The sequence below is a fragment of the Musa acuminata genome, chromosome BXJ3-10, assembly GCF_036884655.1.
Source record: "Musa acuminata AAA Group cultivar baxijiao chromosome BXJ3-10, Cavendish_Baxijiao_AAA, whole genome shotgun sequence".
Classification (NCBI taxonomy): domain Eukaryota; kingdom Viridiplantae; phylum Streptophyta; class Magnoliopsida; order Zingiberales; family Musaceae; genus Musa; species Musa acuminata.
Window position 1 is genome coordinate 23,111,694 of NC_088358.1, and position 26,391 is coordinate 23,138,084.

Here is a 26,391-nt window from a genome sequence, read left to right on the forward strand (position 1 = left end):
TCAATTTGACATATTAGACTTTGTTATATAAATTTTTTAAATTAAATATTATAATAAAGAAAAATCAATGGTCTTTTCAATCTTACTATTTTTAGTAGTAATAAAGTTTGTGAATATTATGATAAAGTACACCAGTAACATTTTGATAAATCTCTTTTTAAGGTATAATTTTTTGTAAGAGTTTAAACAATCCAATGGGTCTTACTCAAACTCTATTTTATTCATATTCTTATTATATATTCTCTTTATTGATAATTTTATAAAGTTTACTTGGGCCTATTATGAATGAAAAATTATTTAAAAAAAATAATTAAAAGCTCAAGTTAACAATTGAAAGTATTCTTAAAAGAAAAAAATAAAAATATTATGCATCAATAATGATGGGAAGTTTACTCCTAACATGAAAAGAGAACTTTTTGTGCAAATGTACTATAACAAAATGACAAGACAAAAGAAAATATTTGATATATTATGGAAACTTATAAGCGTTGACTTCATGCAAAGAAATTATAAAAAACATTATGAGCAAAAAATATGACATGAGTAACTTATATTATTAATCAAACTCCTTTTAGTCTAATCAATTTGAAACATCTATATGAGATATTGTTTGGTGAAAAACCAAATATTAAATATTTCAAATTATTTGGTTCTTCATGCTATATCCAACTAAAAAAGAAACAAACTTGATGTTAAGATCAAGAAATATATTTTTATTAGTTACAATGAAAAGAATAAATAAATAGATTCATAAATATATGAATATGTGGTATCTCCAGATATTATGCTTGATTATTAATTTTTTATTATCCCCCATAAGTATTTTTTTAAATATACTTTAAATATTATAAAATATAATATTCTAAAATCTTCAAAAAAAAACTTTAAATAGATGTAGAACTCAACTATATTAAATATATTCTTTTCGAAGATCATGAATAATATAATATCTTATTTATGTATGAAAATAGGCTCATCTTCATCTAAAATGATATTTCTGAAAATAAAATTTTATTTTAAAAAAAATACTGAAAAATTGAGAAATTACTTTAGATAGTATTTGCTAAATCATTCTCTAAATAGTGAAGTCAAATCATATTCATTTTGTTCAGCAATACATGAGGAGTAATCTAAATAAATATATATTTTAACATAAATTTAACTTTTACATTTAATATTCTCTCTCTCTCTTCATGACATTTTTTTTCTGTAAAGTTTAGTACTATTGTTACATTACAACCAATTATATTCCATAGATGTTTCCTCATCAGATAAGTCCAAATTAGTCTTGAACTTAGTCCTTGAAGAAATGTCCACTGATCCTAGATGTAAAGGTTTAATCAAGTTATTCTAACTTAGATATTATTTTGATTGATGAGTGTACCATTGGATTAGTGAGAGATCTAATGTTTGAGTTAAGGCGTGAGTATGATATATAATATAATATAAATTAAAAAATATTGCCAGTATAATTTGAGTGTTTTAGGGTGCATAAGTTAAAGTCTACCAAATTGATTCACCCCATCATGGATAATTAGATCAAACTCATAAAAAGATATATGGTGAAATAAAAGATAAAAATTATCCTATAATCGTCCAATCAATTTTTATTAACATCATTTATTGTAATGGTAACATGAATTAGTGTTTATGAAGTCAATAATAATAATAATAATAATAATAATAATAATAATAATAATAATAAAACTGAAGAATTAATTGGTGCAGTTAATTTGAAGTTTAGGAAGCAAAGGCTAATTAATATATGTGTTATTTGTTTAGAGGTAAGGGTTTGGGAGGGAAAGGTCGGTAGTGGAGTAGGGCAAGCCATTTCATGGTTCCATCGATCGATTGAGAGAGAGAGAGAGAGAGAGAGAGAGAGAGGGAGAGGGAAGGATGCCAATCGCCCGGCCGGAGCCGCAGAACGCGCGCGTGATCGCCCACGTCGACATGGATTGCTTCTACGTCCAAGGTCTTTCTCCGCTCTCTCGCTCTTCTCCACCGTCATACTTGATCGAGGCCAAATGTGGACATTTTTCTTTCCCTTTTTCTCAAAACCTTGGTTTCATCTGGGAATCAGATTCTGCAAGTTGCATCTCCATAATAAATAATTTGCCATGTGGCCGCAATCTTGTGAAAAATTATATGTTAGTTGAGAATCGAATTGTGTTGTCGATTCTTGAACCCCTAACTTTCACTTTAGCGGTGTAACTTATTTAATTTCGTTCCGTTTAATTCATTAATTTGTTGTTATACGAGTCAAGTGGGGTTTATATTTGTTATTTGGGTTACCGATTTACATCTCTGTTCCAGTTGCATCTCCTGTTTCCGTAAATCTAGGTTCTTGAAGGATACTTCTGTCAATTTCGATTATTTATGTTTTACCATATTATGTGGGCGTCATTTTAGCCATAACTAAGTTCTAAATGGTTTAATTTAGATGGAGGATTCTTTGTTTGATAGTCATGGTCGAACTCCTGATTTTTTTTTTCCCTTACAGTTTGGTAAACAACAAAAAAGAATGTTTGTTATGTTAAAACCAAGTTTGCCAAATTTGTCATCATTGCACCCAGTTTTCTGCTGTTTTCTACGAGGTGTTAAATGCTTTTGGTTGTGCTGATTTAGGTTACAAGCTGGACCTGATTTAGGCTCCCTTTCTTTATATATATTTTTAAAACTCCCGTAAAGTGGCATATCACACAATGAAACATGTTACTAAATAGCCTCTTGATATAATTTTCCTTTTAAAAAAAATATTATTTTGTTACTGCAAGCTTCCTATAAGATGTAGAATTTACTGGAAAAGACAAACATACTAACCACTAAGTGATATACACTATGTTGGGTTGCATTTACGACCAATAAGCTACTTGTTTTGAGAAGCTATTTTTACACTGCTCTTGGCTCTTGTTGCTTATGATTAGAGCAAAGTTTTTTTGCTTTCTTAATTTGAGGTTATGGTGGACAGCGTGTATGAAATAGAAGTTACCACTGTGTGGCCAATATTTACACAGTGTGTATAATAGATCAATACATCATCCTACTTTTTATATAAATAATTTGACTGTTCGGGACCTAGGTTAGTCATATATAAAAGCATTATGTTTGTCATTGATCAGAAAATAAGATATGTAGCAAATGTGTACAGGTATATATATATATATACATATATATAATTATATAATATCATTAAGATGATAAATTTTACTTACTAAAAAGAAGATGACAAGATTTCGTACATTTTTTTTGTAGTGGAACAACGCAAGAATCCAGAGTTGAGGGGTTTGCCAACTGCTGTGGTACAATATAACTCATGGAAAGGTGGGGGCCTGATTGCAGTTGGTTATGAAGCTCGAAAATTTGGTGTGAAGCGGTTAGTTTATTATTTATTTCAATTGTAATAATATATCACTTTCATTCTTTATTTTTCAGTTAAAAGTTATAATTAATCAAGATCTTCAGTTCTATGCGAGGAGATGAGGCCAAAAGAATTTGTCCAAATATTCAATTAATTCAAGTTCCTGTTGCCCGTGGTAAAGCTGATTTAAATTTATACCGAAATGCTGGCTCTGAGGTTTGTTCAAAGAGTAATATGCTTAGTCTGACATGACTATCATTTCGATTAGCAAGATGCTTTTTGTGCTTATTGTTAAGTCATCCAACGTTAAGTCTTTGGTGGATTCTGAGTGTATAGGTTGTTTCCATACTTGCAACTAAAGGACGATGTGAGCGAGCATCAATTGATGAAGTTTATCTTGACCTCACCGATGCTGCTGAGATGATGCTCTCAGAAACTCCACCTGAGGTGCTAGAAGAAATTGATGAAGAGGTTCTGAAGTCACATGTTTTAGGTCTTCATGTTGTAAGATACTGCTGACTAGTTCATCTTCATTCTCTCTTTTGCTACATGGATATGAATACTTTTCACTATATGATGTATTAGATAAAATATTAGTTTCTTAGTGAGCGGGTGTCACATGCCAACTTACATGGGCTCTGTGCTAAACGTGAGTATTGGCATGCACTTAACACTTGATTCTAAAAAAAGAAATGGTGAAACTAGTGTACGGTGCCCATCCTATTGATACTTTGCTGGCATGTGCTTACGGGCATATTGGCACTTCAATTCCTTAAATATTTCATTAATTAAACTTTATTTTTATTGTTCTCTAGTTTCTTTCGTTTTATTTTCGTAAGATTACACTTCATGTTTCAGTTCTCTTCCATCTTGAAGTTGATCTCTCACCCTGGGTATGATCTTGGGCTTTGGTCTTCTTCAGGAAGGTAATGAAAGAGAAGAGAATGTCAGAGAATGGCTCCGTCGAAGTGATGCTGATCATCAGGACAAGTTATTAGCTTGTGGAGCTATTATTGTGGCACAACTTCGCATGAAAGTTCTATATGAAACAAAATTCACTTGTTCTGCTGGCATTGCTCATAACAAGGTAGCCAACAAAAGCATAAGGGGAGAAAGTTGCTGCTGATCTTCCTTCACCTATTTCTCAGAATGCAATAACAGGAATGAAATTATGAATTGACTTATCAATAATTTAAAGCTTCCAGTTTTCTTCTAGTATTAAGCTAGATCTCAGTGCTTTCAATTAAGTTAGAAGCTCACTAACGTTTCACATGCGTCACCATTTGCTCTTGAACTTATGTCTAGTACTCATGGCAGATGTTAGCCAAACTCGCAAGTGCTATGCATAAGCCTGCGCAACAAACTGTTGTTCCATTCTCATCAGTTAAAGATCTGCTAGCATCGTTGCCCGTGAAGAAAATGTAATAGTTTGCTGTAGTTTCTCTGCATGATTTATTTTGGTTGTCCTTTGCCAGACTTCTTTTCAATTTTAAATAGCATCATTTTAATTATTAATATTCAGAAATGTGTGACAGCTTTTCTCATTTTATTTTTATGATGTAATATTTACAGTTTTTTGTATTTTGGTAATGTTCAAGTTGCTGTCGCTGAAATGGCACAATCTTGCAGGAAACAACTTGGCGGGAAGCTTGGAAGCTCCCTACAAGCTGATCTTGGAGTGAATAATGTTGGTGATTTGCTACAATTCAGTCAAGAGAAGTTGCAAGAACATTATGGTGTTAATACAGGGTAAAGTCACACTTTTTGTTTTACTTTTCAAATATATTAACCTTGTTTTGGTTAGCTATTAATTTTGCTTTCTGATTAGGGAATTTTGGTAACTTGTATTCTCTCATGATTGCTTTTAACAGTTAAAATCTATCATCCTTAAAATAAAAAAAATTAATCTGTACAATTATATTGAGTTTATGATGCAATTGTTAAATTCTAAAATTTAAAGCAAATGCAGTTATCTATCTTTAAAATTACATAAGCTAGCTGAAAATAGAATACAGATCTTTAGCTGTGTTAATGTCACAAGCAAAAACCGGCCAACAAGAACAATACAATGGATGCACTGACCTGAATCTCCAGTTCACTCACTCTTTCAACTAATACCTCAAGATATAATTCTTATAAGATTCATACTAATCTGTTTGATCTTGAAAGTTTTGGAAGTGATAATGATTTTAGTTATCATGACACATGTGCAATGTTCATATATAACATAGACTGATTATTCATTTTTTATCGTCATTGATTGCTTAATTTGATCTTTTCATATGTTGCACTTGCACATCCATTTATCATTATGCAGCAGGTCAGCAGCCATAGTTCTCTTTTATTGACTGCTTCAGCGTAAAGACACTGACCAGGGTTAGCATGGAAAAATTGTGCTATACAATGGCAGCATTTGGATTTTTTTGCTAGCTTAATTTTGTTGAAAAACACAACCATTTGCTATGGAAACGACAAGTAACTTAAACCAATTTGATAATATCTTGACAAGATATAATGCATTATTAGAGTTTTCACAGACTATCTTGCATGAATTTTATTGTCACACACATTTTTTTATCAAATATCTATGGTAACTGATCTTCCTACTGGCGGGCTTTTGTTCACTACTTTTTTATATGCGAAATACATACATGAAGCAAAATCTCATACCAAATATTATTTATCAAGTATCAGCTCAAAAAAGCTAATGAATCAAAATGTTGTTCTTAAGGCCTAATCATATTAAAAAAAATCCTTTTTGGTTCGTTCTTTTTATTATGAAGTCTTTCTTGTTCACATTCTGGGGGATTGCTTCCATAAACTTGACATAACATATCTCTCCCTACTTAGTCGTAACATCCTTAATTATACTCTTCAACTACTATAATCTAACTCTTATGAGCCCCCCAAACCATGACCAGAATATTGGATCTGAAAATTTTGAACAATAGTGGTAACTAGCAAATATGGATGTGGACTACAATTGAAATATTTTTTTGTAATGATGTGGATCTTTTTTAAAAGAACTAGCCTGAAGATGTTGTTTAGGTTATTTGTTTTTATATGACTACCCAAGATCATAAGGCCCACGTAAGATGTGCATGAAAGAAATCCTAGATACTCCATATAGGGGCAAGTAATATTTGCTTAGTCCTTTTTGTAGGCCTTTGATTGTTATAAATGACGTCTGAATGTGCTTTGCATTTATGTATGGCTATTTCTATCTAGCCATTCTATGTTAGATTCTAGGTTATTATGATGAGTTCTCTGAAACAACAAATGACATGTTTTAGATACACATATTGTCGCATTATATGAAACACATATTCTGCTAATATGAATATAGTATTATGACATATGCATCTAATATCCTATTCCTTAAGGCTAGGTGGAGAACGTAATAACATTTGGACTTAACTACATGCATTTTCTTGGGCCACTTATGGTCCTGGTTTTTGAAATCTAGGAATTAAATGTTGAACTGGTGCTGGTTACCGTAATCAGCCATACTAGTGCAATAGTGGTGTGTCAGACGGTATACGGATCCACAGAGAAAAACAATAAAAAAATAAATACCAGCCAGTACCGACCTATATGGTCTGATTGATAAATACTGATCAATGCATATTGTACCAGCTGGTATTTGATTCCTTGCTTGAAAGTAGTCTAAAGTCTGGACAATTTTTCATGTACTTCTGTGATATACTTTTCTACTTCATGTCTGGGTTAGAAGTACGAGGACATAGTGACATACATTAAATATAATGACAACTGAACCTTGAGCAAAAAATGCTTTGATGTGGCAACAAATACATATGATATTATGATATTGTAACTTGCAAATGATTTTATACTGATAGATTCGACTGTTCAGATTGTTGTATATAAGAAAAAGGTTATTTTTGTTATTAATCCCTTTAAGAGTCATATCCACCTTTATGTTAGTTTAATTTTGCTATCGCTGCATCTTAACTTTTTCTTCTTCCAATTCTAGCACATGGTTGTGGAATATTTCAAGAGGTATTAGTGGGGATGCAGTTGTGGACCGTCTTCTACCAAAAAGCCATGGTTGTGGAAAGACATTTCCAGGACCACAAGCATTGAAAACCATTGCCTCTGTATGTATTCTCTTGATCATCCAAAATGAAATACTTAATGCCTGCATCTATTTAGTTGTAAAAGCATGTCTTTGTTTGGCCTATAGTGACTTGCAACTTGCATTTTTTACTTATATAGGAGCCTTCTTCACTTTTTGAATTCCTCCTATGTTGCTTTAAACATGAATTTGTGGTTTATGTGCTTCCTTTTATTATGGGGAATTAGAGTCCTCCAGAAAGTTCTCTGCAGTTACAATTCCAGTTTGATTTATTTGATATCACGTAGCAGACAGGATAATTTATAGATGCTTTGGTTTTCTTGACAGGGTTTTAGTTTCTTCATACATAAAGTTCTAACACGATGCAAATTACTTTTCCCTTCCTTCTATTGATTTCATTCTTTCAGTACATATGTATTCTAAGATACCCACCCATTCAGCTTCCTGTTGGGAAGTTTCCTTTCCATGTAAGATCATGAGTATATTCAGCTGATTGACCAATTGTCAAGATCTTGTCTTGCCATACACAGTTTGTAGTTTGTGCCATGGTCTTATTTCATACATCTCTTAAGATGTCTATGATTTCCCTAAAAAGAGCTCAGTGATACAGAAAAATCCATGTGGCCAACACCAAGGAGTCGAGATCTACTGCTTCTATCTAATATTTTATTAGTAATCGTGCAACCATAGGTATTATGCATGTATTCCATTCTTTCTTGATTACTTTTTCTTTTGTGAATAATAATTATGAAAATGCACTCTTTTGAGTGGAAGTGTTTGTTTAGGAGCCTAACACAAGGAGCTTACTATTTAGAGCTCCCTTACTATTCACAATCCCTTAAAAAATTAATAAAATAATATTTTACTATTTACAACCCCTATAATTCTATTTTTATCCTTCTCTTTTTTTTTTTCTTTCCCCATAGCTCTCGCCTGTGTACACTACTGCAACCGGCTCTCCCCATCGCGTGCGCATCCTACTGGGCAATTTGCAAAGGCTCGGAACATGATATCTTCTGGGTTAATGCAACTAACCTAGAAGATGGTGCCTTCTGAGCTATTACAGAATGTACATAACCCTAAAAACGTTAAATCATTGTAATAAATATAAAAAATTATTTCTCACCTCCTCTTTGATCTTCAGTTCATCCCATTTCAGTATCTGTCTTTTTTTTGTCATTTTACATCACCTCTAGCGATCAAGAGGAGGAGGAGAAGAAGAAGAAGAAAGAAAAAAAGGTGAAGAAAAGGGGTTGTAGGTAAGGAGTGAAAAGATTTTATTGGAATTAAGTTATAAATTGAGGGCATGCATATCTATGTACAAAGGGATAACTTAGGAATATTCAAAGTTCCTAATGTAGGGTCGTAAAAAACAAAAAAAGTATTGCAAATAGAAATCTCTCTAACACAATCATTTCATTAAATATGACAAAGATAACCCTGTGGTAGTAACTCATCCACCCTGGCTACATAGAGTTGTGTTTCATGTCACTGTAATATGACAGTGTTATGTATGTTCTGTGGTTAAAATAATCTCGTGTCATATCAATAGAGCTGATGTTTAATTGACATTACTATTATCTAATTGGTCCTTTATGTTGACTGGTTTACCAAGATGTCCAGGTGTTGTGACACAGAAAATTGTTCACTTTTCATAACTCTTCTGTTTCTTTTCCTTCTTATCCTGGAGTGATGGTGACACAGAAAATTGTTCACTTTTCATAACTGTTCTGTTTCTTTTCCTTCTTATCCTGGAGTTGACATAGGTTGAAAACTGGGTCAATCAATTGTGTGATGAACTAAGCGAACGTATTCAGTCTGACTTGGATCAGAACAGGCGCATTGCACATACGCTGACATTACATGCTAGGGCATTCAAGGTACCTTATTGAAGCATTTACTTGGTTGTCCTTGTAGATTGTGCTTTCTGCATAAATGTGCATGCATGCATACTTCTCTAGAGACAATTAATTAGTCATTTATTTTTATGTGTGTTCTTTAGGAAAATGATATGGAACCCCAAAGGAAATTTCCATCAAAATCCTGTCCCTTACGCTATGGAACTACAAAAATCCAAGAAGATGCAGTGAAATTATTTGATTCTGGTCTTCGTGATTTTTTGGGTTCCCAACACGTTGGTTGGGGAATAACATCTCTTTCCATTGCAGCAAGTAAAATATCAGATTTACCACAAGTAAGCCTGTAGCATCTATATTCTAACATTTCATATTGTCAGTTTGTCATTCTTGCATGATGTGATATTGTGATCACAATATCACTTACTATTGTCTTTTTGCTTAGTTGAGACTGCTACTTCTGGGGCCAGAATATTCATGTAATTGCTCATCATATTGAAAGTGCTTCATCGACCTAGATTGTGTTTTATGTTGATTCCAGTCTCAAGGTCATATTAAAGATTAATGATGCAGCTCGATGGTTGATAATTGATAATTGATAAACACATTGTTATGTTCTGAAGATCAAGATCTGGGATCATTTCATTCCAATATGTCATGTCGATATGATTTTTCACAAGAAAATAGCATTCGTGCTTTCTGACCTAAAAGCTTGATGTCATGTCTAATTAACCCCATTTGTTTTTATATCTTTTATTACCTTTAGCTGAGCTATTTATTTATTTATTTTTTAATTGTTTTGTAAGGGGGTTTGAGCAGTTCAATTTTGTGACTGTTTTGAATTGGATTTATTGTATCCCATTACAATCAGTTTGTTGGATGTGCATCAAGTTTGGGAAAGGACAGGCTAAGTATGACTCAGCTTGGAATCCACAGGGTTTTGTTAGCCATGTGTAGTGTGTATTTGTCCTTATCTCAGATGGAGTCCTTCGATGGCTAAAGACATAGTATAAGGATGAATACTTTGTCCGTTGCCTCTTTCCAATAGAGTCATTACGAGGATTTGATTCCTAAAAAAAATGCTAGTGGCAGGTTAGGTTTCTTCCAAATTTGTTATAGAAGTCCTGTAGTAGCTTGGAAAACAACTATGCTTCTATAAGGGATTAGCAGGAAATGCTTAGTTTTGTGATTGAACTTTATCAGTGAATTGGAACGCCTTTTATGGCTAGTAGGCTCTTATTTTTGCTCCTCATATTATCATTTGTACGTATGTATCTCACACACATTATCCTATTTAAGTCTTTTGTTTGTTGTATCTTGCTCTTTCTGCATGCATAAACTGAAAGTTAAATAAAGGAACTTCTAAAGCCTACCACCCATTCTGACTGCACCAGCTCCTACTGATTATGACGTTCTATCTTCAAAAGGCTTAACCAAGTATGAATTAAAAAAGGGAGTTCCTCTTTTGCCAAGGACATCACCAAGTTTGTGAGACATGGTTGCAAGGCAGAAACAATCATGTATTCTCCAATGTTCTAGAGATTTCTGGGATTGACTTTTAGGAGTGGTTTATTTAGGTGTTGTCTGCAGATTTTACACCTCCACCTGGTATATAAAAAAATTATCCTCGACTGGGCATCTGCAGTCAATCCATCTTCTTGAAAGATGTTACTTTGACAATTGCAAATTATTGTTTTGAGATGCTATAGAAACAATGTGTAGCTTATCAATTTTTTGGTACATCTGCTTAACAACACTGTAGAGGTGGTTTCCTGTATCATCTTTGTGTATGTTCTGTTCATTGGTTCAATAACTTGTTCTTTTGTTACTGTTCATTATGCATCAGATTTAGTATGTAGATTCTATGGATGATGTTAATTGGAGATATTTTATCCAGCATTCTCTTATGGAACTACTTGAATAATTGAAGTACTTGGTGTTTGGTATTAGCATGGCTAATTCACTGAAAAGAACATTAAATTAAAAATTAAATGTTGTGCATCAGGATTTGGCTGTTTATTTTTCCATTTTTCCTTTGATAGGGAACATGTTCAATTCTGAAATTTCTCCAAGGCAAAATTCCTTCTTCCACTTCATTAAGTGATGCTGGTGAATTTCACAAAGAAAGTCTTCCCTTGTCTTCTACAGGTCATACTCAATCCCACATATCCTTCTTTTCAGTTGTCTTTCTTTTTCTTTAATCTGCTGTTGATATGTCACAGATGATGTACAAAGCAAAGGTTGTACAGTGATGGATGAAGAAGTTAAACATAAGGAACTTGCTTCTGAAGCAGCTAGCAATGATATTGACACAATATTTCAAGCCAAACCTCTAAAGAGAATAGGCTCATCGGTTGGAAAGACAAAAGATGTGGTATGTTGACATATCCAATTGTGTTTAACAAGACTATCTAATTTTTATATAAAAAGTGGTATTTTACATGGTAGGTGAATCACGAAGATCTTTTACGGTTGATGTGGAACTTTGATAGCCATGCCCTTATCATTTGAACAGATTCAAAGGGCATGACTGTTATTATTATATGCCAACCATGCAGCATTGTGTTTTGACTCATCATGCTAAATAGTATAAGTTTGTATTCTTCTTTGTCCTGTTGGTCAGAAGGAAATTCTTGAAAGATGTCTGCAGAATAAGATCTGGCTATCAAAATTTTGTTTTATGTTTTAATATGGTAGAAAGAGTCTGTCTAAATTTTTCCTGTCCAAACTCGAAAGTGTTGTGGACTTTAGTAGCCATAGTCATCCACATTTTGAGACAGAAGCTAGGTTATTCCCATGTAAATTAAAAGTTCCTCTAAGCTCTAAGTTTGATGTTTCAAACTGGAACATTGGAAACTCAAAAATGGTCGCAAGTGTCTTTTCTGCACCACTGGGCATTGGTCCAATCATAGTTGTCAAGAAGCCGAGGTGGGTTGACCTTCAATATCATAAAGCCCAGGCAACACCCAGGCACCTAGGTGAGGCCCTAGGTCAATTTCAAGAAAAAAAGTAGGTTTTCTGATCCTTTTTGGTAACTAATTTGTAGATGCAGTAAGTGCTCCCTTCTGATTTTTATATTCTCTATTTTAGTGTATTATAACTTTCTATAGGAATATTGATATCTGAAGCAATTTGGAAGAGGCATTATAGTTCATAAAAGTATATACACTCAAAAAGCAAGATTAATCATGCACCATATATATCTCAAAACAAGCTATCTATATATTTTGTTGCATGCATGAATTTATTTAATATTTTCATATTTAATTATATGCATTCACATTTATATGTACTAGTGATACATAATGGTTCTTTGCATGATTTTATATTTGTATATTGGTCCATGCAATTACATGGTAATGTCAGAAGCCTGTTTGTTGATTAGGCACTAGCATAAGCAGCCTGGTAAATTGCTGTTGGTAACCATGAACACAAGAAAACAATTAGATATAGCAGCTAGTTGATCTATACAACAACAAGAGCTTATTCTTTGTTTGAAGCAGCATATCTACCTAGAACCATGTCTTGGACTTAAAATATATGCATATCACTTGAAGAATTTTGGGACATCAGAAATTGTTGGTTGGCTGCAACAAAAATCTGAACAACAGATTTTTTCTTGGGCACCCCACAATAACCCTTTTAAAAGCTTTGTTTCTGATTTTTATTAGCTATCTAAAATTTTTGGTTCTTATGCTGACTCAAAATCATCCTAATGATTTGCAAATCTGCACATTATTGACTATGGAGTCCCTGTGTACTTACTTTTGCAATATGAAGGTCCTGTGACTGATAATGGAGGAGCTATTTTAGATGAAGCTTCCAGACCTGTTGAGCATGAGCTAGGATTTTTTTTTTCATTTTTAAGGATATATATTATAGAACATGTAGTACAACTAGAAACTTGGTGACATAGTGTCCTTTAATACAGCATATCGTTATCTTCAAACTTCTATGCTTATCTTTTGTTTCTTTTCTGAATGTGAGTTGCAACACAATATTTGCATAGTTTCTTATAAACCAAATTTACAACATAGAATGAATTACATGAAATTTCTGGAAGTATGTAATCTAAGATGCATTGTTTGTATGGTCCTTGGCTGCATCTGATGTCCTGTTTCTGGAATTGCCAGCGGAAATCTTCTATCTTAAAGTTCTTTCAAAGCAGTAATTCTTCTTTTCATACCATGAACCAAGCTTGTGAAAGATCTTCTCTGGATCAGGCATCTTCGTCATCATTTCCTGGTAATGGGACACCATTTTCAAACCTGTTATCTGTTGTTTTGTGATTCTTGCATAATTATAAGCTGTTATCTTCCTCATGTAGAATGTGAGGAACATTCAGATCTTGAACAAATAGATGAACAAGTAGGATTTTCAGAGGATCGCATTGACAGTGATGGTCATCACAACCAGACTCGGAATGGATATACATGGGGAATCAACATGGAAAATATCGATCCATCTGTTCTAGATGAGTTACCTATGGAAATACAAAGAGAAATCCGAGAATGGTTTCATCCACCTAAACGTGCAAATACATCTAGAAAAGGTTCCACTATCGTTCACTATTTCTCACCGGTAAAGAAGGGATAAGGAGGCTTGTTGCTTTAGACAAATCAGAACTGGGAAGCAGGAAAATGACATTCTATTAGACAACCAGATGTAACCTTCCGATCCAGTTGGACATAAAATCAACTGCCAAATAGCTATTCACCAACTGGGTTCAAGAAAGATACATCAAATACTACAGCATCACAGCAGCTATCAAGTTCTCTTTTTGTGACTTCAGTAACTGTGAGAATCCAAAGATCAATTCCTTGCATATGAAAGCATCATTTACTGGTATCACAACTTAGATTAGTATTTCATAGATTAAGCTAATGCTTGAGCAAGTCATGTTTATGCTTGGAAATTGAACTGAACAGTTCCAGGTCAGCTACCAGCCTTGTGGCCTGTGTATTCATCATGTTTGAGTCTATGTTTGTAGTGTGTAATTTTTTTCTTTTGTAAAAATTCTTTTGAGTTCTTATGCTATTGGTATGGTTCTTTTGTTTTTAATGACTCCCTATAATGGAAATTGTTCTTTGATGTGTCTGTAATAACCTTGCCCCCTTGATAACTATGATTTCCAAATGAGCTTGTCCTGTTTTCTGTATATCAAAGTGATGATCTTTGCTGCATGCTTTTTGTGGGTTTAGATGTAAGAGAAAGGATCAGGGAAATGATAGAGATCATACAAGTGAAGCCTCAACAGGTAATAACTTTGCTTTGTGATACATGAGGGAGAAGTTGTTTCTCAGCAGCTTTCAATCAAGGTGAGTTTAGAAACACAAACTATATTGCATCTGAAGAGGAGCATGCAGCACTAGATGTCTTAATAGAAAAAAATAATGGTGACACATGTGAAAAATAATTAAAATCTACACCTCAGGATGAATGCAAAAACATGTAATTACTAGATCTTTTGCAACCCCTCCAATGAGATAAAAGTTGAAGGAAAAGGGATCTGGTTTAGAATTTTCTTCTCTAAAAGAAATAACACCCACTTATTTATCATTTTTTGAATAAAAAACCTTACATTCATTCACCCCTGATTAGCTATTACATCAGCAAAATCCATGGGGTCAGATTCCCCAACTCTCTAGAGAACCCTCTAGTTCTTCCAAAATTAGATAGATTATGAGCTACACAGTTGTGATGACTTTAGCACATGTACTCATTCCAAAGACCTGAGTATATAATGTCCATTGTTTCGGCTGAAGTAACTTGTCATCATATGCATGGGTTTCCTTCTTGTAGAAATGGCATGCATGATGGCCTAGATTGTATCAATTATAATGTCCATTGTTGTTGAAGTAAATTAAGGTTATGGAAGAGGAGGATGATGTTCTCAAGCATGTGGAGTAATTCCCCAGGCCCCCCCCCCTCCCAGTGCCTAAATGTTTTGTGTGTATTGGATATTGGGTTTGTGCATCTCATAAAAATGTTGGAGAGCATTTAAGCCTACATAGATAGTTCAGTCATTTCAGAAACACATGGTTCTTCTTCCAAAATGGTGTGCCAAAGACATAGAGGTGGAATATGAACTTGGCTCACTGATATGAATCAATCTCACTCATTTTGAGTGACCACAAGAGTAACAACAATAGGCAAAGATGTTGACCTTACCCACCCATGCAAGTTTGGTTGTTCTCAAGATGCCTACTTATTGTCTTATCCTCCACTGTTTTTATTCTTCCTTCTTTGTTGTTGTATCCCTCATGCTTCCATCAGAAAGAGATGTTAGTAGTGGCAGGGTCCAGTTTCCTCTTTTTCTTTCAAATCTAGTCTATGATCTACATATCTTTTGTGAGAAAGAAGGAAAATAATGATAATAATCTAGTGGAGGTGCATAATGCATTATAAAAAAATACTACTGTTTATTCATGGAATATTCTTCCTTCTTTGTTTATTTTGCAGGACTACTTAAGAAGCTTTATTTCCTACTACTGATCTGTGCTGTAAAATAGTCTTCATACCTATTCCTGATGATGCAGCAACAGTAGCAGCAGCTTCATCTCTGGTACAGCCCAAAACAACATAGTGTGGTGCTCTCTGGATTCTCGGCTTCATCTCAGATTGGAAGGTCATCTTCAAGGAATCTGTCATGCTCAAATCCCAACAGTCTGCAAACAGGAGGACTTTTGGATTGCTGCATGATTTAAAAGTCTGGGAAAAATCTGATGAGCCTGTAGTCCACTCTGAAGAATCATATGATTCCTGAATTATATGGTTGTGCTGATAAGGATGAGATTATCCCAAGTTGTTGTTCTCTGCTACCAAGAACAAGGAATGCAGACAAAGAATGATAAATTGTCCCAAGTTGGACAATCAAATGTTTCAGGTTGGCTGATGCTGCTTTTGATGCCAAGCACATGCTCTGAAATTGTTGTTTTGATGGTGATGAATCTTTCTAGGAAACTGATATCAATCACTTTAGTTCCTATCAGAAGAGTGAGCTTATTGTAATAATTCAGCATGCTTAGTTTGATCTCCATCTTCCACAGAAAGTTTTCAGTGTGAATCTGTAAGAGCCCCATCAGTGACAGATGCAGTTTAACATCAGATGCATAACTTAGCTTGGAAGGTCATCATTGATAACCATGTTCTTGGCCTGGTCTACATATAACCCATGGAAAGCTGTGATTAGCTGATGAGGAGTAGGGAAATCATGCCACAATGAATGCTAACCTTCCTTGGATTCCATTTCTTGGTTCTCATAGAAACATTGTTGGTCCTTTTGCCTTGCCACTTTCATCAACTATCAGCCACCCTATTTGAACCTTTGGAAAACCAGTTTGTGACTACAAAGAAACATGGAGGCACAAGCATGTGTTGCCAATCTCATGGGTGAGTGTTGCAGAGCCACTGGCTGATCACTGTCTCTCAGTAGCATTTTGAAAAGGACTGCAGAGCCTTGCAGAAGGGATGTAGGGAATAAAGTTAAAGGCAATGAGGAGGAAACCCAAGACATGGGAGGCAGCCATTTTGAATTCATTCCCCTGCCAGTGGAACATATAGGCTGTCTCCCTTTTGTCTCTAGCTCAAAAGAACCTACCCTTCTCTCTCTCTCTCTCTCTCTCTCTCTCTCTCTCTCTCTTATATTAATAGCATTTGAGACACCAGATCCAACAACCATCTCCTTGGTTCTCTCTTTCACTCATTGCATCTCCTTCATCTGTCATCATTCTTGTGATCATAGGTGTGTCATGGGTCCAAGAAGCAGAGGAAGGAACCATGTGTGCTCTGTGCAGCCACTGGGGCCTCTAATGGAAGGCCCTGACCCTGATGCACATGGAGAAGGAGCCAAGAAGGAGAGATACTGGGAAGTGATCAGAACATGGCTGCGGTTGCACATGGACAAAGCCATGTCGGGGGCTCATTCCTCGACCCCTTTCCATGCCCGCAGCGCATCGAAGAGGACGGATCTGAGGCTAATTCTTGGAGTGCTGGGGTGTCCATTGGCTCCCATTCCGGTGACCATTGATGCACCAACCCACATCTTCTGTATCAAAGATAGTCCCATGGTAATGTTCTGTTCTCCATCTCTCTACTTCAACGTGAGGTCTGTCATCACCAGAGTTTGCTGACGAATTCTTCTCTTCCATGGCAGGAAACGTGCTCTGCTCGTTACATCATTCAGCAATACTTGGCCGCAACAGGATGCCTGAAACAGTGCATGAAGAGCATGTACGCAGCTGGGACCGTGAAGATGGTCTGCCATGAGCCACCGAGAACCGGGGGAGAGCGTGGGTGCTTCGTGCTGTGGCAGAAGTCGCCGGGGATGTGGTCGGTGGAGCTTGTGGTGGCCGGCCACAAGGTGGTTTCCGGTAGCAACGGCAAGGTGGTGTGGAGGAGCGTGCCATGGCTTGGAACACACGCAGCCAGGGGCCCGCAGCGCCCGCTGCGGCGACTCGTTCAGGTGAGGAGAAGCCTCACTGCGTCTTTGCTTCCTTCTCTGCTTTAATGCTACTAACATTTGCGGCCAACTCTCTGTTCACGTCATGCTTCTTGCACTGATCGCAGGGGTTGGACCCGAAGAGCACGGCGAGAATGTTCGCCAAAGCCCGGTGCGTCGGCGAGAAGCGCATCAGGGGCGACAACTGCTTCGTGCTAAAAGTATCAGCAGATCGAGCTGCGGTCGCCGAGAGATGCGACGGACCGGCTGAGGTAATCAGGCACGTTCTCCATGGATACTTCAGCCAGAGGAGCGGTCTGCTCACCTACATCGAGGACTCCCACCTCGCCAGAGTCGAAGCCCCGGGCTCCGACGCCATGTACTGGGAGACCACCATCGGAAGCGTTATCGAGGACTACAGAGAGGTTGACGGAGTGCTCGTGGCTCACCAAGGGAGGTCCGCCGCCACGGTTCTCCGCTTCGGCGACGCATCTGCGCCGCGCAGCAGGATCAGGATGGAGGAGGCTTGGAGGATCGAAGACGTGGTGTTCGATGTTGCAGGGCTTTCGGTGGACTGCTTCATCCCCCCAAAGGAGATCATGGCTGGCTTCCGAGGGAAGTGATCACCTGCAAATGTTCATCCCTACCATCTGTTTGTGAAAATGCGTGCCTTTGTATGACATCTAATAAACGTCCATTGCCATGCACGGGGAAGACGCATAGTTCGCAGATGAAATGTCTCTGCCCTCTACATTACTTTAAATTTTATTTTCTTTCGATAAAACATGTAATTAAATTATATTAGTTAGATGGACGATAATAATTACATTATGTAATTAAATTATATTAGTTACAATTACAATATGTAATAACAAAAGTAGAAATCCTAATAAATCTCAACTGGCCAATAAATCTATTATTTGGTAAGAAAACATTATATCTCTTATAGATGTCCAATAAATAAATAATAATAATAATCATATAAAAAATATAAAATAAAATTTTGATTAATGGTCACAGTCAAACACTTTGGAGGGATACATATGTAATTTTACCAAATGGATTATAACGTTGAGCGGGTTCAAGTCCACCCTCCCGCCAAATGCCAAACCTGGAACTCCATCGTTTAGCCCACGTCCCTCTCTCCCATGTCTTCCACCGGCCTTCCGCCGCTGCCGCCGCATCCGCCTCCGCTTCCGCTATCCGAACCGCCTCGTCCCCACGCGAAGCTCTCCGCCTCTTCAAGCTCCGTGTCCGACGCCGGCAAGGGCTTCACGACGACCCCTTCGAGACTCACGCCGCCGTCTTCGCGTTAAAGTCCTGCTTCCACGCTCCCCTCGCCGCCCTCCTCCCTCACCTCCACGCCTACCTCATCAAGACCAACCTCTGTTCGCATGTATACGTCGCATCCGCCCTCCTCCACGCCTATGCCCTCTCCTCCCCCGTCGGCGCCCGTGCCCTGTTCGACGAAATCCCCCACCGAAACGTCGTCACCGAGAACACCATGCTCGCCTGCCTCGCCCGCAGCGACGACCTCTCCGCCGCCCGCACCCTCTTCAACGCCATGCCCGAGAAGGACATCGCCACCTGGTCCACCATGATCGGTGCCTACATGGAGAGAGGCCAACGCGCCATCGGCCTCGCCCTCTTCCGTGACATGATGAGCGACGGGGACCTGAAGCCCGACCCGCTAATGCTCGTGACATTGCTCTCCGGCGGCTCCAGCACTGGTTCGCTGCGGCTGATGTGGAGGTCCATCCACGCGTACGCCGAGAAGCATGGGCTGGAAATCAATGTGCATCTCGGGACGTCGCTCATTGCTGTGTACGCCAAGTCGGGTTGCTTAAAGAGCGCGTTTCACGTGTTCGAGAGAATACCCGAAAGGAACGTCATGCACTGGACTGCGATGATTTGCGGATTGGCTACGCACGGTCACGGCAACGACGCGGTTGCATTCTTCGATAAAATGCGGGAAGCCGGTGTGCGGCCCAATGAGATCACCTTTACGGGGGTCCTCAATGCGTGTTGCCATGCCGGACTGATAGAGGAGGGTCGAAGATATTATGTGAGCATGGTGGAGGAGTTCGGATACGAGCCTGGGATTCATCACTACGGATGCATGGTTGATCTTTTCGCCAAGGCCGGGAGGTTAGAGGATGCGTATAAGATCATCGAGAACATGAGAGCCGAACCCAACATCGTCATCTGGACTTGCTTCTTGGCGGCCTGCAGGAAGCACAAGAACTTTGAGATTGCTAAGAAGGGGTTAGAGAAGGTTTTGAGCATGGCCGTGCCTGATGAAGATGGTGGAGTGTATACTCTCATATCTGATTTGTATGCTCTGGGAGGCAAGTGGAACGAAGTGGAGCGAGTGAGAAGATTGATGGATGAAAAGTTTGTGAAGAAGAAAAGAGGGTCTAGTTTCATCGAGGTCAAGGAACGAAGAACCCTAGTTGCAACAATGAAATGATTGTTTATTCCTAGATAGATGATGGGTAAGAAGAGCATTAATGGCTGCAGAAGTAGATGATGATGATGGCTATAAATGCCAGAAAATTGTCTCACAATTATGCTCTTAATTTATAGCAACAGATGGGCTTGAAAGGTTGCAGTTGGAACTGTACCTCTTTTATTATTATTATTATTATTCTTCATCTATCTATTTTTTCTCTTCAGAGCAAAGAGTGATGAGCGAAATAATAAGGGGTCATGAAAAAGAAAAAGAAAATAAAATCGGTAATATTAGGATAGTAAATAATAAATAATGTTTTTATTATTTTTTTAAGGATTGTCATGTCAATACGTGAGCTTTAAAATAATATAAGATTTGGCCCAAATATCGGTGAAATGACGTTATGGGTTCTGTTCGGGTCCGTCTACGTGGCCGAATCCGTTACGATAAGCCCCAAAGATACCCTACAAGAGGGGAGGACTCGAACTCGATCATCGGGGACGAGAAGGAGAGGGGCGTCGAGCAGCAGAGGAGGAAGGAGGAGACCGAAGAAATGCAGGCCACAGCGACGATGGTGGGAGACCGCCTAGGTTTGGGCACGCAGATGTACTCCAACGCCCTCTACATGCGACGTACGTCGTCTTCTTCTTCGCATCCAACTCTAGTCCTCCTCCTCTTGTCGATCGGGATTTTCTTCCGTTTGATCTTAGCGGGTGAAATCGGTCTCTTTCTGCTGTAGATCCGTGGGAACACGTCCTGGGGATGGGGTTGGGGGCCGTCTTCGTCAATCAGCTCGTGAAGTGGGGACGAGAAGCTCAAGGGGGACCTCGACAAGATGCTGGACAAGGCCAAGGCCGCCAATGAACGCAGATACTTCGGTTCGTCCCATTCCTCGCTGCTCCCTCTACTGCATTATCGCTTTCTTAGTCTCGAATTTGGCCGTTTGTGTATGCCACAACGGAATCCGAAAGCCTAATTTACTGGTAATTCTTGTTAATGGCACTGGATTTAGGAGAACGAGGGTACGATGGTAGGCGAGGATTTGTGAGGAAACAAAGGATTTTTTGTGGGAGATGGAGCGGAAGATGTTGATCATCTGACGCGAGGTGGAATTGGTGGAAGCCATCGGAAGATTAGAGATCGTAAAATGGCATACAATGGAAGATCATCAATTATATCCACTTGTTGAAAGCCAAAGGATGTGAAAGCTTATTCACCAATTGGCCATCTGCATATTTAACATGATAGAATAATCTCGACATAGTGAAGGCACTATTGAACTCTCGATAGCACCACTCGACGCAAGAGAATGTTGATCTTTTTGTGAACCCTCACTTTGAGGGTATTTAGGATAGAAAGTTTGTGCAAGATGGATTGGGAATACTGATAATCTGAAACGAGGTGGTGTTAGCGGAGGCTAGTGGAATACTATGATGGCAACACAACACGCCATGGAAGAAGAGTGAGTGTGTACGTGTGTTGAAAGCAAAGATTGTGAATTGCATGAATAATGCGCTTGCAGAAGTGAATATTATCGAGAAACAAACTAAGGAAAATAAGTGCAAGGAAATGTGGCATAGGAATTGGAGAACATTAGAATAACCTGTGGAATTTACTCAAATTATTTGTTATTGGTATGCTTGTTGCTCAGCCCAATAGAACTTATAAATGATTGAGGATGTCATTCATTCCATCTGTAATGCCTATTAGATTCTTACTTTTAAAATGAATGGATTGCATAAATAGACTGGTATGCTTATGCTTCAATCTTTTGTGGCAGATGCTGATAATTTGTTTTGCCAATCAAGTTCTTGTTTTATGTTTTTACAAAAGTTTCTTACCATCCAAGATTTTTCGCCTTATTTCTACTCAATTATGAATCTCTAGGTCATTTTTGTGTGAAAGGTTGTTGATGCTTATTTCTTTGTTAAATTCATCAAATCAATCAGCCATGCTCATTAAAATCACATATTTTGCAACTTGACACAGAATTAATGCAGATTCCGCATATTGATCAGGAGGATCTTAGTTCATAGTTCTTGCAATTCCCTAGTTCACATAGGGAAATGCTCATGAAGCATATTTATAAGCTGTTGTTTTGCTATTCCATTGAGCCTATCATTTGATAAATTAGTCTGATACTATCTTTTTCCTCTTAATATGACTAATTAGTTGGTCCTTCTCAGGTTATCGATAAGAACATATGGCTTCAACATAATTTGGTTTTAGTCATCTAACATGCACTCTAATTTAATCATCTCTAAATGAATGACTATCAATTGAATTAAGAAAATATTGTAGGGATAAAATTAGAGAACAAAGGATCATTATGATTGCTCTTAAAACCCTCTTTAGATACTCTTTTGGGACAAAGATCTAATTTGCCCAAAAAATTTTGGTTGGTTTAGGGGTAGCAGAAAATCTGAGACCAATCCAAAGAATGTATATATAGATACGACACTTTGGTGTATAATATAATGCATCATATTAAGTCACATATAATGCTCATATTTCATAATAGAGTAAAGAGGGTTGCTGGCTTCAAAAGCGAACCTGATGGTACATGCGTTCCGAACCGGTACAGCTTGCATGCTAACTCATCCTCGGGTCAGTAAATACATGTCTGTACCTACCAATATGGTCGGTTTATAAACTATGATTATGGGAATCATCAGTAAATACATGTTATTTGCTTTTATTCATTTGAACTTTTTTTTTTCTTTTGCAGATGATGATGATGATTAGTTATTTAGTCAAGTGCTTCATATGCAAAATTCAAGTACTTAATGGAGCTATTAAGTTCCCTCAAATTCATGATCATGGTACTGTTCCAACCGCCTGTGCTTTTTGCATCCAGACTTGGAAGTTGTTTGTGATAATAAGATTCAGTATTGCAGCATTAGGTGGCATTAATGTTTCTCCCAATAAAATTCACTTGCTGAATGCTGAAGCCATGTTGCTTTCCACCAACTAATCGTGTGCTCTCTTGTCCACAGTGGGAGGATTCACTTCTGGTCTTACCCTCATGGCTGTCGCCCTTTTGTCTCTGGAGCTGTCTTTGGTTCGCGATGCTGCTCACCACTCATGGAGATACGGTGGGTTGACATACTTGTCAAAGGTATCCATTAACTTATTTAGTAAAAGCTTTTAATAGTTTATGATAAAGATTCTGAGCTTGATTGAACACCAGCAAACTGAGTTGAAAGAACAGAACACCATGTAGTCAGGCACACGAGTGTGAGACGAAACTGACACGAAATGAGGCTGTCGCACTGATGGTCTTCACACCAACTCCTACAGATCTCATCAGCTTCATTCGTTCATGGAGTTTTGGGCAGGGCTCTGAGATGAATGCCCACAGCAGTGAGGGAAGAGGGTTGAGCTCGCCCAAAAAACCCACAAATTTTGTTGCCCATCACCTTCCATTGGAAGTCAGCTTCTCTGTCATTATCCCAGTATCCAAAGGGCCCAAAACTTCTTTTGTTGCTGAAGAACATGAGGGAAGTAAAAAATCCATGGAATCTCCGAGTCTGACCGCGTAGGCCTGTCAGATACTCCGAAGGGTATTCCAGTTCAATCTGCACAGACCAAATTTGACCAAAATTATCCCTGCATGTTAAAATTGAGATAAAATAGCATTTAATTACACCAAAATCACAAATATATTTATAATGTTAAACAGGTAAAAGTAATGACAACAACAAAGTAACTCTCTCTCTCTCTCTCTCTTCTATTATTACAAATAATAATTGTTTGGCGTTTTTTATTACGATATGTATAGTAAGTTCTCTTAACACATTTCCATGACATCAACTATTTTGAGCAGAAAGGATTCCTTCCTAATATTTCTCATGTTAGTACTGACTGTCTTTACTAGAAAAGTGGTTACCAAGAATTATAGTCCCATTTAATTCAATTTTTCGTCCTCAAAGATATGATGTAACAATAAGAATTATAGTCCCATTTAATTCAATGTTTCCGGTAACACAGCATTGACTAGTGAATCAGCAATGAAAGATAAAAGTGATCCACAAAACCTTATAATATTTTCAAAAAATTCATCATTTTGATCTTCTTTTTGTTTTTCTTCGTTCGGCGGTCGGTGCCCACATTTTTCTCATTTACAATATTTTTGAATAGGGAAGGAGTATTTTTAGCATATCTATAAATGCATTGTGACTAACTCAAAATCCAACAAGTACATACAAAAATATATATATATTTTTATATCGCTTAAAACATTTTTGTTTTTGAATAGGGTTACAATGTGTTTTTAGAAACGTAAAACCAATCGGGAAAAAAAAAATCTAAAATAAGGAGCTTTTCGGAGAATTCATCCAGAAATCTTTTAACTAACTAGAAATAATCTTTTACTCACATAATACTTCAGACATGATAAAAAAAAAAATATAATAATAATAATAAGGATGAGATTTATTTAGATGTCTTACCGTGTCAAAATTAACTCCATCTTCAGCTCCATGCCTGTCCGACAACACCGGTTGTCCAGCAGAATCATACACAAACTGAAGTGAACATGCTGTTGAGTCATGCCATATGAAGATCTCTCTTACTCCATCAAGGCACCCATCATCCCATTCATCGCCGTTCGAAATTCCGTGAGGTCCAATCTTGATGAAGACTTCCCCTGTTTGGGATTCATTCTTCGAAACCATAGAAAGAATGCAGGTAAGCACTATTTGTCACCTCAAATCAAAGAAAAACCCATTCCAAGCACAAGTAAAGATTGAATAGTCACCATTTTTGCTCGATCAAGATTCACTGGATTAGGTTTTCCAGCTTCCGGATCAACTGCAGCCACACAGAGAGTTGCATGTTACAGACTTTGTTTTTTTTGTGTGCTTGAATTCCAGTTTCAGATGAATAATTCAAATGGTATTATTTCTTGGTTTGTGTGGCTTTGATCTTTGTGGCTTTTCCTTCAGAAAGAAAGAGAACAGGGCATGCTGTGTCACTTCTCAACAATAGATGATGAGTACATTGTCATGAGTTTGATACATTTATGACTATTCCATGTACTAAAAATACCACAAATTTAGGCCAAAACATGTACTTTGACTGGTGGAAATATATATCCTCCAATGAATCATATGGCATGAGAACCAATGCACTATGGTGTAACAAAGTCTGATTTTAGCTGAAATGAAATTGCTGAGAGATCTGAAGGGTTGCATACATTCACAAACTATACAGCACCTATAAAAACAGATCAGTAGTGATTTCATATAAATCCTCAAAACCCACCTACATAGCCTCCTGAAAGCAATATATAAAAGGAATAAAAAAGCTTCAGCAAATGAAAAATCATAATCCGAAACCTGCTAACATGCATAATATTTGAGATATGTAATATTTGATCTTCTTTTAGTTTCATGTATGTAAATTCTACTGAACTTCTATTGCCTGGTTGCTACTCCACAACTTTTATTACATAGATATATGTATTGCTGCATATACCTATCTGTCCAGTATAGTCTATATGAAAGCTTGGCTGACTGGTGGATTAAGTTGGAGGCAATTGTATACTGAGCTCAAAATCACCCAATCATAGTGCACTCCAGCATTTCTACTTCTAGACATGAGTAGGGTTTCTGCCATGGTTTGAGAATTCATGAACATAGGAATCTCTCTGTGTTTCTTGCTCATCAGCTTGAGCTCATCTTCTACAATACAAGTTTTGGCAGGAAACCTAGGGTATTATTAGTAAAGCTAATACAAGGATAGCCAGCATCAATCACAGAGACAAAATGACATACACCTGAAGGGTACAACATTGTGTTCCTAAGCATACTCCACACACACACACACACACTAAAGAAAAGGGAGTTGTAATCAAGTCTGTGCCAACAATCTCACAGAGTACTGACCTAAATAAAGTTCAGAACAAGCAAGATGAATCCAACTAGTTCGGTGCTCAGTTGCATTGTATGAGAGCTACGTGATGAAAACAGAAGCTTAGAGTGACAACAAGCGTAATCAATGATAAGATAGCATGGAGAAGAAGAACTGCTTACCTCTGCAGCAAGAATGCCAAGGATTAGGGAAGAAAGATGAGGGTTAAAAGGAAAAGGGAAAGTGATCAGATTACCAACTTGCCTGTTGCGTATCACTTTACACGTTGCAATTAACCTAAAGTCATTTGATTCCTATCTTCTCTCTTTCTCCTTC

The 26,391-nt window shown here is 37.3% G+C and overlaps 4 protein-coding genes and 1 pseudogene across 8 annotated transcripts; 4 read left to right on the forward strand and 1 right to left on the reverse strand.

The window, feature by feature from the left end:
- The first annotated feature begins 1,801 nt into the window (after nt 1-1,801).
- Nucleotides 1,802-14,415, forward strand: LOC104000336 (DNA polymerase eta). Of its 5 annotated transcripts, none has more exons than XM_009422348.3 (14): nt 1,802-1,972; nt 3,253-3,373; nt 3,463-3,574; nt 3,695-3,862; nt 4,281-4,445; nt 4,676-4,779; nt 4,988-5,107; nt 7,353-7,476; nt 9,221-9,334; nt 9,457-9,648; nt 11,353-11,458; nt 11,533-11,684; nt 13,444-13,555; nt 13,638-14,415. In XM_009422348.3, exons 1-14 carry the CDS (start codon nt 1,897-1,899, stop codon nt 13,904-13,906), a joined length of 1,935 nt encoding a protein of 644 aa, XP_009420623.2. In that variant the 5' UTR covers nt 1,802-1,896; the 3' UTR covers nt 13,907-14,415. The 5 variants fall into 5 exon arrangements, with proteins under 5 accessions (XP_009420623.2, XP_065025886.1, XP_065025888.1 ...); XM_065169814.1 differs by having other exon boundaries at nt 3,695-3,829; XM_018818786.2 differs by having other exon boundaries at nt 1,902-1,972; nt 3,253-3,321; nt 3,433-3,574.
- A 2,564-nt stretch (nt 14,416-16,979) lies between these two features.
- Nucleotides 16,980-18,464, forward strand: LOC104000335 (uncharacterized). Its single transcript, XM_009422347.3, has 3 exons — nt 16,980-17,379; nt 17,466-17,774; nt 17,879-18,464. Exons 1-3 carry the CDS (start codon nt 17,062-17,064, stop codon nt 18,371-18,373), a joined length of 1,122 nt encoding a protein of 373 aa, XP_009420622.2. The 5' UTR covers nt 16,980-17,061; the 3' UTR covers nt 18,374-18,464.
- Nucleotides 18,465-18,798: 334 nt separating this feature from the next.
- On the forward strand, nt 18,799-20,368 carry LOC104000334 (pentatricopeptide repeat-containing protein ELI1, chloroplastic-like). Its single transcript, XM_009422346.3, has one exon. The coding sequence runs from the start codon at nt 18,853-18,855 to the stop codon at nt 20,218-20,220; it is 1,368 nt and encodes a 455-aa protein (XP_009420621.2). The 5' UTR covers nt 18,799-18,852; the 3' UTR covers nt 20,221-20,368.
- A 338-nt stretch (nt 20,369-20,706) lies between these two features.
- LOC104000546 (uncharacterized) lies at nt 20,707-23,338 on the forward strand (annotated as a pseudogene).
- LOC135586131 (jacalin-related lectin 19-like) lies at nt 23,324-26,364 on the reverse strand. Its single transcript, XM_065171246.1, has 5 exons — nt 26,238-26,364; nt 26,091-26,157; nt 24,962-25,014; nt 24,654-24,866; nt 23,324-23,780 (listed from the first exon to the last, which is right to left on the reverse strand). The coding sequence occupies exons 3-5, from the start codon at nt 24,962-24,964 to the stop codon at nt 23,523-23,525; spliced, it is 474 nt and encodes a 157-aa protein (XP_065027318.1). The 5' UTR covers nt 24,965-25,014; nt 26,091-26,157; nt 26,238-26,364; the 3' UTR covers nt 23,324-23,522.
- Nucleotides 26,365-26,391: the final 27 nt, after the last annotated feature.

Excerpts from the sequence above, each read along its gene's own strand:
- LOC104000336 (XM_009422348.3), top strand. The coding sequence starts at position 1,897 with ATGCCAATCGCCCGGCCGGAGCCGCAGAACGCGCGCGTGATCGCCCAC. Across the intron at positions 4,446-4,675 it reads CTGGCATTGCTCATAACAAG|ATGTTAGCCAAACTCGCAAG; the intron begins GTAGCCAACAAA and ends TACTCATGGCAG. Across the intron at positions 4,780-4,987 it reads TCGTTGCCCGTGAAGAAAAT|GAAACAACTTGGCGGGAAGC; the intron begins GTAATAGTTTGC and ends ACAATCTTGCAG.
- LOC104000334 (XM_009422346.3), top strand. The coding sequence starts at position 18,853 with ATGCCAAACCTGGAACTCCATCGTTTAGCCCACGTCCCTCTCTCCCAT.
- LOC104000335 (XM_009422347.3), top strand. The coding sequence starts at position 17,062 with ATGGGTCCAAGAAGCAGAGGAAGGAACCATGTGTGCTCTGTGCAGCCA. Across the intron at positions 17,380-17,465 it reads GTATCAAAGATAGTCCCATG|GAAACGTGCTCTGCTCGTTA; the intron begins GTAATGTTCTGT and ends CTTCCATGGCAG. Across the intron at positions 17,775-17,878 it reads CGCTGCGGCGACTCGTTCAG|GGGTTGGACCCGAAGAGCAC; the intron begins GTGAGGAGAAGC and ends CACTGATCGCAG.
- LOC135586131 (XM_065171246.1), bottom strand. Across the intron at positions 23,781-24,653 it reads ATGGAGTTAATTTTGACACG|ATTGAACTGGAATACCCTTC; the intron begins GTAAGACATCTA and ends TGGTCTGTGCAG.